Source organism: Suillus clintonianus (assembly GCF_016758775.1).
Source record: "Suillus clintonianus strain FC179 chromosome Unknown DEU56scaffold_87, whole genome shotgun sequence".
In the NCBI taxonomy this organism is placed as follows: Eukaryota; Fungi; Basidiomycota; class Agaricomycetes; order Boletales; family Suillaceae; genus Suillus; species Suillus clintonianus.
In genome coordinates, this window is record NW_024539311.1 from 60,598 (window position 1) to 70,571 (window position 9,974).

Sequence of the window (9,974 nt, forward strand, 5' to 3'; positions counted from 1 at the left end):
CAGTGAGGGAAGGAAGGGCTGTATCATGCTACTTCACGGTTGAGCTAAACTCGCAGGAAAACTGATTTGCCACATACCATTACCAACACAAGCAGCTTGCTCATCCAACGTCAGGACCTTGCGCTGGAGGCCGATAGCGCTGTTGATGTTATCAATATCACCGCATTGGTTGAAACAGGTGGATAGAGCGTGCTCAAGGGATTCCAATGAATCACCAAGATGTTCGTCCCCAACAGGGTGGAGGCACAGCGCTTCTTCATATAGAGAGAGATAGTCTCGTCGATCAACAGGGCATCGTCCTGGTTATCGCAGGCGTGTACAATAGAGGCCTTCAGCATAAGGGATGTATGGATGGACACCATTAATGGGTGGGAAGGAATAATCTACGACATGTTAATAGAGGTGCATGAATATGAAACAAAATGTTCACCTAAAGGCTCATCTCCATGATCGAACAGTGTTTCATGATTTCCAATGACTTCCCCACAGCTTCCCCATAGCCTAGAATTCGACCAAGCTCATAGGGCGCTTGATCTCCTCCGATAATTCAGGTGACCCCGTGTAATGATCTACAAATGGACAATCAGTTCCCGAATCACATCTAAACGAATTTATGGACTTTACAAAGTCACAACATCGCCTAACACTTCAATTCGTCGGATGATGGTACTCAGATGACTGATCTCCAACGCCTCCTCCCATCTTCAAGTCTGATATATCGGCCTTCCCAGCCACCGGGCATGATTGTGCGATGCATTATGACCAGGGGGATTGAGGATGGGCTAAGCGATGGGTGGAATGAGTGGTAGGAGAAGACGGGAGGTAGGTACATGGGGACTGTATGAAGTTCAGGTGAGAGGGAGTGCAGAAGTGGTTGAGAGTTCGGGTCATACTGTACGTGTATTTCCGTTATCGATGGCAATTCGGTAAGATAGACGCCGCTACAATTACACCAACCCCCCAGGTAGATGACCTGCAGAGAGAGAGCCTGTACTAGAGAAGTCAATGCCATGGTTAATCATATCAGCGAAAGTGGCACACTAAGGTGAGTCTCAGAGCGGTATGTGATGCTGACCAAACCTTGTCACTCTCATCGTATGTTGTGTTTGGCTTTTATCATCGAGTGGGACTAGTCATGAAGCACACTTAAGAGAAAATGTAGAACCCCGTGTGTTTCATTATGCAAACAATACAAAACGCAGAAAAGACGCGCACAGAAAAGCTGGGCCAATCTATACGAGTCCAATTGAGCTAATGCCATAGGGAAGGATGATCAAGAGCTAGAGCATGAAAAGGCTAGTGTCAGTGTGCGAGAGCATAACAGGTCGTATTCAGATGCAAGATGAGATATCCGAACGCAATGGACGATACGAGTGACGAAGAGCGTGATTTCGACTTGGAAAGAGTCAGAATGAGCAAAGAGCTGTGAAAAACAACATTTTACGGATCCTGGCTGGCATGTCTGCCATGCCGCAACAAGCTGGCGTCGTTTCCTGAGCAGTGCGAAATTTTGTCTGCATCAAGGTCCGGAGGCTGGTGTCGCTTATATCCATAAGTGCATTTTCCTGATGTCCGCAGGTTCGCAGGTAAGCGACCTTCAGTGAGAGAAGGGTGGACACCACAAATGGGTGAAAGGGATTTGGGACAATTAAATAGACGTACGAAAAACGAACTACTCGCAGAAAGGGTTCATCTCTGTGATCGAGCAGAGTCGCCATTAATGGGTGTGGGTATACCTGTAGGTGTGCAGATAAGTGGAAAGAAATAACTTCGATATTGTTCCGCTCACAGTGACTGTGAATAAGACGAGAAGAGTCGATGATAGGCAGAGTGACGTGGAATGAGTGGTAGGACAAGACGGGAGTAGGAATGGAGTTGAGGTGAGAGGCAGAGGCTAGTGAGCATCAACGAAAGTGGCACCCCCAAGTCGGAGAGGACATGTGAGTCTCAGAGTGTTGGTCCGTCAAGTGCATGACGGAAAAGCCGACTATATTATGAATCAGAGTTTGATCTGAAGCCATGGTGGAGGATGACTGAAAGGATCGTGGAAACAGAAGTGACGCGACGGTGTGCAAGAGTATGATCGATGGGTAGCTGGTCAAATGCAAGATGAGATAGCTTGGGGTGTTTGTCGAGCCTATGGACTTCAAGTCAACCAAATACTCGGGCTGTGTATTGCAATTGAAGGTCGTCCACGAAGTTGGGCAGGCTGGCAAGCAAGAGATGGCAGCGCTAGTCACTACTCAAGCTAGTAGATTATTGACCAAAGGAAATAAGCTAGGACTCGATGAGGGCCAGTGGGAGCTGAAATGAGTAGAATCTAAGATATTACGATGGCAGGTATGATTGTACGAAACATGGAGGATGGGTGAAACTGTACATTTAGATTCGTGCGAGTGGAAGGCCCGGGGTAGCCCGGGGTTGAAGAAAAAAGGAGTGCTTACCGATGCCGGTTCCTTCCGAGCACCTGATTCGTCGACACTCTCCTCCACGCTTCTCATCATCGTTCGTTTACTCTCTCGGTATAATCACCGTCGTCCTCCTAGCATCCTATTCTCGCCCCATGACCGTTTCTCACGTAGCTTCCTTACTCCCTAGAATTCGAAGTTATTTTTACCCTTAGGAGGCAATTTTCCATTACCCCGAGTTTCTCGTAAACTTGAACGATTCTCAGGACAAGACCGCGAAACACTTGATCTGCCGCTCCTTGCCTCCACACCTTCACCCCATTTGTCTTCTTTGAGCCCAAAGACTTGAATATGAAGTGTCCATATTGATTACTGACTTGACAACAGGAATTCGAATTCTCAGATACGAGTCAAAGGCATCAGCTTATTTTCTACGGAGAAACAGGCAATATTAATGGAGCGTCTTAGAGGAAGATAAGTATCTCAAGTTCGTCAGGTGGTATTTGCCTGAAGTCCTCCAGTTCTGTGCTCGCAAAGGACGCCCATTATCGCCTCCGAGCGTTGACCCAATGGTTTCAACTTGGGCTATGTCACATGTGCCATTGACACTGAAAACGATCCTTACCGCAACGAGCTGGCTCATAGCGACAGTTCAGCTGAATGTCTGTCTCGGCCTGTCGACCACTGAACAAAGCCATCAGAGTTCTATGCTGAGGGGCTATGTTCACGGCGACCTTTATGATGTTTGACTTCTTTGCATGAGTCGGTGGACAAGATGCGCCGACGACTAGTTTCACGCTCCTTGATTGGGCTGGTCGGATCGATGAGACCTAATGTCCCATGTAAGTCAATCAACAGGGCATTCATCGTGATGGTAGAGCATAACTTGGAAATGCTGGCTGTGTAATTCATCCTGGGCTAGTTCACACTGGGCACGGAATGCCCATGCTCCTAATCTAAAGGAGGAAGCAATCAGGATCAGGACGAGAAAGCTGCTGACGTCCAACGACGGGTGATGTATTGTACTAATAGCAGATACTTGTAGGAACCTTTTCTGCGCCCTGCACGCTCATCATGTTGTTAGTGGTCTAGATTATCTTTGCAGTACTTCAATGCGTGAAAATTGGCTCAGCTTCAAGTTGCAGCTTAGCGCTCAACGGCAGTATCATCATCTCAATGTCCAGCGCGTCTGTAAACCAGTTGATTTGTAGTTATTACGCTTTTTAACAAACGTAATTTGGCCAGCCTCCCTCTTGACCGGAGCGCTTGAGTTCTCGTCATGCAAGCCCCATCAACATCCCCACCCAAATGTACTAGTACACCACCTCAAGCAACTAGCTAGTATCTAATTCTGCACACACACACACCCCAACTCCAGTCCCAAGCACCTCGCGTCACCTCCACAGCCCCCTCTTAAAACGCGAAGCAATGGTACTCCAGCTCCGATAACAAACAGGCTTACTCCCAAGCTCCCGCACCAATAGTACACACCATTTCACATCGAGAGAGTACAACCTCCCATCACCTATGCCCTCCCAGCAGCCAATCGCAGGATCTCAGCACGAGTGGCCTGTGCCCGCGTAGGACGGACACAACTCCATAACGACAGCCAGCAAACATGTGCTTATCTAGCTCGTGCTGCTCAGCCAACACCCGTCGTCATCAGCCAGACAACAGGCATCTTCGTTTGTTTGGCTGGGAATACGGACGCGTCAGGCGGAGGGGGAAGGGCATACTGACCTGCTGGTTCAGTTGTCGTGCGCGCCGCCTAGCATGATGCAACGACGGGATAGCAGACGAAGAAGATTTGGTGAGTCGCGGTATTGGCAATTTAAGCTGGGGGTATCAGTTTGATGTTTCCAACAGCTATGTCTCCTCGCCACGCACCTTTTTTACATTTTGCTCTCGTGTATATCTGAGTAGCCCCGACTATCCCTCCGCGTCCGGCGTATGAAGGTGGTTCCAATCAACGCCTCCCTTCCAAGGATTCACCGAGAGTTATTTCGGATGTCAGTATGGCACTAGCGCGATGAATCGACACCCTCTGCTAACAGCTCGGCGATTCCTTGTGTCAGCATGACCCGAGCCCGCTGAAGGCTCGACGATTTTGTCGATGTCTTAAACTGTACGTTGGACCCCTGGACAGTGAGGGATGGGCGTCATTGTCGTCGGACGTAGCAAGCTCACATGTGATATTATTCAGACGTTGGACTGATCCAGCAGGCAAGTGTTTCCTTATGTTACTCTGTAGACGCTCGTGCGCTTATGAGACATGCATGAAAATGCCAAAGCAATAACGCCCAGCGCTGCAATTTTCTCCGTAGACCTGATGGAGACATCCTGTAAGTCCTTTGTTGTTCGATGACGTCGTCTCAGTCCCTCAAAAAGATGCATCCAGAATCCAGCGTATGATGTGTTGGTCGATACACTAATCATCTAGTGAAAACTAGAATGATGGAATTCTGACCGGGGGCCCTGGGGTATACAGAGCGCAAATGCTTAACACACGAGAGATTAGTACGTCCGCCTTGACTCAGAGCCATGATCACCAGCACGCTATCCCTACAAAGAATGACAGCTGGACATTTTCAAGGTGCATCCGCTGCTTGAAATCCATGGCTATTATCCACCACGTTGCAGTCTTTCCAGAGGTCCTATCCAGCCACTAGCTAGAGTCACTAACGTTGTTGGGGATTTCCATGTGTACGTGTAGAGCGTAACTCTGAAGTGACAATAAACGGATTTCTTATAAAATCGATGCAAGTTGAGAAAAGCTGTGGAGCAGAATGAAGAAATTAGGACTCGCTTAGTGCACTTGCAATGGGACTGCGGATACTGGGGAGGTACACCAAGCCCAGTAGACCTCACCGTCTCAGCCGAGGGTGATCAACATGCTGCAAACGCGTATACGCCACACCAGAAAAATGCCATATTGCGTGATCATACAGTTCCACCTCCCCAAGCTACCTCGACAGACCATTCAAGAAACCCTCATTCACCGCCAAGACACCTCAGCTCTACTCCGAATCGGACACCATTGATGTTGGGTTGCATTAAGGTCTTGCTGAAGACAAAGAGATCAGCAACATCGCTATGATTCCAAGAGTTGAAACATACGCAGGCGATACTGTAAAGTGATTTCGAGAATTCTCTGTAACAACTCCGCCTTCGCCTGAGAGCAAACAAATTGTTTCACTTCCTCCTGAGAACGGTCTAAAGCTCGTTTGGCTTTTGCCAGAGAGCGTTCAGAAGCTCGTTTTGCCTTCCTCTGGAAGTATTCAAACGGCAACTTCGCCATCAAAGTAGACGAGTTTCCTTGAGATGTATACACGGCAGCGCTCACAGCTTCTTGATAGGCATGAACAGCAGTGCTTACAGCCTCTTGATAAGCGATGACGGTAGTGTTGACACCTTCCTTGACGGCAGCTGCATGCGGAGATGCCATGTACTGATCAAGAGCCTTCATATGAGAGGGAACAGGCCGCTGCCGGTCCTTAAGATAGCGCTGCTTGTCGAAAATGTAGAAAGAGTGTTCGAAAATAATGACAGCAGCTAAATGATCGATAATAAGCAAGTTCATTTCAACGCGGCTTCAAAATTCACCAGAACTGAGCTGAAGAATTGTCTCCAATGGTGACGAGCCAGAGGCCTGGCACATTTACAACATCAGATTTGCGTGTACAGTCTGCAAGCAATTGGACATACCACAGAGAGTATCCTAGACTGCATCTCTGCACATTGATTACCCCAGAGCTGATAAAATCATGATGGAAAGTTGAAAATCGTCTCCCTCTGCTGAGGACCAATACACTCACATCCTGTCAATGAATAATGGCTTCGGTCAGCTTGGCTCAACGCCAAAGGAGGATGAACAAACTCACCTCCTGTCAATGGATCAGCGATGTCGTTGGTGAGAAAGGCTCGAGGGATGAGACACTCACAGTCTGTTAGGGAATGCGCAATGTGAGTGATAAGCAAAGCTCGAGCTCCACGAAGGATCAAAACACTGACTGCCTGTGAGTGAGCGAGCAATGTCACAAGTGAGCAAGGCTCGAGGTCGACGGCAGAAGAACACACTCACATCCTGTCAACGTGGATCAGCAATTTCACGGGTCAGCAATGCTGGAGCTCGACAGAGGATCGATGCGCTCACAAACTGTGAACGGGTGGGCGATGTCTTCCGTCAGCATGGCTCGAGCTCGGCGGCGGACGGACCAACTCACTCTCTGTGAACGGGTGGGCGATGTCATCAGTAAGCATGGCTCGAGCTTGACGGCGGATAGACCAACTCACAATCTGTCAACGAATCACCAAACGTACTTGGTCAGCAGGGCTCAATGTCAACAGCGAATGAAGAGACTCACATCCTGACATTGGATCAAGAATTGCATCAGTCAGCCAGGCAGGAGGTCGACAGAGGATGATCACGCTTACAAGCTATCAACGAATCAGGAATTCTTTCGGTGAGTATAACTCAAGGCCGGTGAAGGATGAATATACTCACATTCTGCCGATGGATCATCAATTCCTTCACTCAGCAAGACTCGAGCTCGAAGAAGGATCAACACTCACATCCTGTCAACGGATGGGCAACAACTTGGATCAGCATAGCTTGAGCTCGAAGGAGGATCAAGACACTCACACGCTGCGACGGGTGGGCAACGACTTGGATCAGCATGGCTCGAGCTCGAAGGAGGATCAAGACACTCACAGCCTGCGAAGAGCGAGCAACGACTTGGATCAGCATGGCTCGAGCTCAAAGGAGCATCAAGACACTCACCACCTGCGTAGAGTGAGCAATGACTTGGATCAGCATAGCTTGAGCTCAAAGGAGGATCAAGACACTCACACGCTGCGACGGGTGGGCAATGACTTGGATCAGCATGGCTCGAGCTCGAAGGAGGATCAAGACACTCACAGCCTGCGAAGAGCGAGCAACGACTTGGATCAGCATGGCTCGAGCTCAAAGGAGCATCAAGACACTCACACCCTGCGTAGAGTGAGCAACGACTTGGATCAGCATAGCTTGAGCTCAAAGGAGGATCAAGACACTCACACGCTGCGACGGGTGGGCAATGACTTGGATCAGCATGGCTCGAGCTCGAAGGAGGATCAAGACACTCACAGCCTGCGAAGAGCGAGCAACGACTTGGATCAGCATGGCTCGAGCTCAAAGGAGGATCAAGACACTCACGTTCTGCGAAGAGTGGGCAACGACTTGAATCAGCATGGCTCGAGCTCGAAGGAGGATCAAGACACTCACACGCTGCGAAGAGTGGACAACGACTTGGATCAGCATGGCTCGAGCTCGAAGGAGGATCAAGACACTCACGTTCTGCGAAGAGTGGGCAACAACTTGGATCAGCATGGCTCGAGCTCGAAGGAGGATCAAGACACTCACAGCCTGCGAAGAGTGGACAACGACTTGGATCAGCATGGCTCGAGCTCGAAGGAGGATCAAGACACTCACATACTGTGAAGAGTGGGCAACGACTTGGATCAGCATGGCTCGAGCTCGAAGGAGGATCAAGACACTCACATACTGCGAAGAGTGGGCAACGACTTGGATCAGCATGGCTCGAGCTCGAAGGAGGATCAAGACACTCACAGCCTGCGAAGAGTGGGCAACGACTTGGATCAGCATGGCTCGAGCTCGAAGGAGGATCAAGACACTCACACCCTGCGAAGAGTGGGCAACGACTTGGATCAGCATGGCTCGAGCTCGAAGGAGGATCAAGACACTCACACGCTGCGACGGGTGGGCAACGACTTGGATCAGCATGGCTCGAGCTCGAAGGAGGATCAACAGACGTACTGCCTGTAAAAAAAACACCCAACGTAAATGAGCGCAACTCTCGAATATTCCTGTAATCTTACCCGAACATGTGGAAACCAGCATCCCAATTCAGCTATTGCATTGTAAAATAGGATTTTCTCATCTCGGACAACAAGCTCTGCAAGTGTTCTGGACGATAGTCAATAATGCTCGCGGCAGGCAAATGATGGGGATAGATACTTCTCAACTGCATATTCCATGCAGAGTTCCAAGTTGGTCTGCTGAGTCGAGACGAACAATTGTTGAAGGACTCCATTGTCCAGAGTTTCAGCGGTCCGTTCGATGAGTGGCCCGCAATCGGCATCATCCTTGTTCATGTCTAATGGATCAACAGTCATCATGTATCAGACTTCGATTATCCACAGCTTACCTGGGAGGCATACGTGGCATTTTGGGGGCCGTCGGATGGTCTTTGGGTCGTATAGAAACTTCAGCTGTGGCCCATTCGCAAAAGTCTCCTCCGCGTGTTTTGGGGCCAGTTTCTTGGCGTCCTTCCTCGATGTTCCGTTGTCTGTCAGTTGAGCGAATTCGACGTCGTAAAGGGCATCGAATTTGGTAAATAGTACGATGACTGGAACTGAGGATCCAAGTTGCGAATCAGTCGGTTATTAACGGACAGATCCAAAACTTACTGCTTCCGGTATCGCAGCGGGAGAAAAATTTGCGCTCGGCTTCAGTAAAACACCGGCTTGCTTGATCCATCGGTATGCAATACCTACGCAAAGAGGTGAGCCAGTGGATGTCGCCGACTCGACCAATTACCATATGGTGTGAATTCGATCCTTGATGTCTGCTTCCTTCGAACGGGCTTTGATGAATGTGTTCACCTTGTCATACTCGGATTCACCGCCTGCTTCAAACCCGCGTGAATCATGAAAGATGAAGCCTGGATTCTTTGGAAACACCATCTCGTTCTCAATGTCGTGCTCTCCACGCTGAGAAAACATCAGTTCATGTCGCCAACTGATGGTAGTACACCTTACCTCTCTGGATGCCGTCAAAAGAGCGGCATCGATCTGATGTCGACGAAATAGTGATCACTATCAGCCTCGTACTAGCATCATGATGCGCACCTTTTTCCCAGCGCTATTATATATATCTGGGTTCTCTTTGGTATTGCACACCCTCTGGAGGATGGTAGTTTTCCCTGCATTCGCTCTTCCTATGATGAGGATTCGAAAGCGATGGATCTTCTCCTTTATCTCTGAAGGATCCATAAAGAAAGGTAAGCGGTAGTAAAGGGACTGAGCAAGGAGAACTGTTCAGCGCTGAGGGCAGACTTATAATCACCGCATACTTCAGTGTGTGAGGTCCGCGAGGTAAGCTTGTCAAATCTAGATCTAGTGGGCAATGGGTTGTGCGTACCATGAGGCGTACTACACAACTCGCCTCCGAAGTCTCGACGATATAGGAAGTGAATTTCATACCATATCTACATATATAGTAACAATGTTTGATACAGGCTGTACATTGGGAAACAACGACAGACAACGACCCATATGCATGAGGCATACGTGAGGGACCGGAATGAACCAGCACAACTGCCAGTATTATTCTATTCGGTCTTCCTACTACTAAGTAGGTCAAACAAGTTCACCCCCGGCGATCTGTTAATACTTAGATTGAGAACAGCATACCATTCAAGATGCTGTGAACTGATGGCGTTAGCTGATCGCAGAATCAGAAGGCCTCGTTTCGGTTTCGCGAATAGATATGTATAACGTCGTGAT

At 49.0% G+C, this 9,974-nt stretch overlaps 3 protein-coding genes across 3 annotated transcripts; all 3 read right to left on the reverse strand.

Moving 5' to 3' along the window:
- Positions 1–5,371: 5,371 nt before the first annotated feature.
- On the reverse strand, positions 5,372–6,161 carry DEU56DRAFT_825119 (uncharacterized protein). The gene is made up of 4 exons (XM_041354277.1): positions 6,114–6,161; positions 6,012–6,057; positions 5,526–5,960; positions 5,372–5,472 (listed from the first exon to the last, which is right to left on the reverse strand). Exons 1-4 carry the CDS (start codon positions 6,135–6,137, stop codon positions 5,462–5,464), a joined length of 516 nt encoding a protein of 171 aa, XP_041204558.1. The 5' UTR covers positions 6,138–6,161; the 3' UTR covers positions 5,372–5,461.
- Positions 6,162–6,359: 198 nt separating this feature from the next.
- DEU56DRAFT_825126 (uncharacterized protein) lies at positions 6,360–8,214 on the reverse strand. Its single transcript, XM_041354278.1, has 5 exons — positions 8,089–8,214; positions 8,017–8,052; positions 7,879–7,950; positions 6,708–6,845; positions 6,360–6,422 (listed from the first exon to the last, which is right to left on the reverse strand). The coding sequence occupies exons 2-4, from the start codon at positions 8,050–8,052 to the stop codon at positions 6,708–6,710; spliced, it is 246 nt and encodes an 81-aa protein (XP_041204559.1). The 5' UTR covers positions 8,089–8,214; the 3' UTR covers positions 6,360–6,422.
- Positions 8,215–8,384: 170 nt separating this feature from the next.
- Positions 8,385–9,461, reverse strand: DEU56DRAFT_916503 (GTP-binding protein; the record flags this gene model as incomplete). The annotated part of the gene is made up of 6 exons (XM_041357865.1): positions 8,385–8,563; positions 8,615–8,821; positions 8,877–8,959; positions 9,007–9,179; positions 9,228–9,260; positions 9,318–9,461. The coding sequence occupies 6 exons, from the start codon at positions 9,459–9,461 to the stop codon at positions 8,385–8,387; spliced, it is 819 nt and encodes a 272-aa protein (XP_041204560.1).
- Between the last annotated feature and the right edge of the window lie 513 nt (positions 9,462–9,974).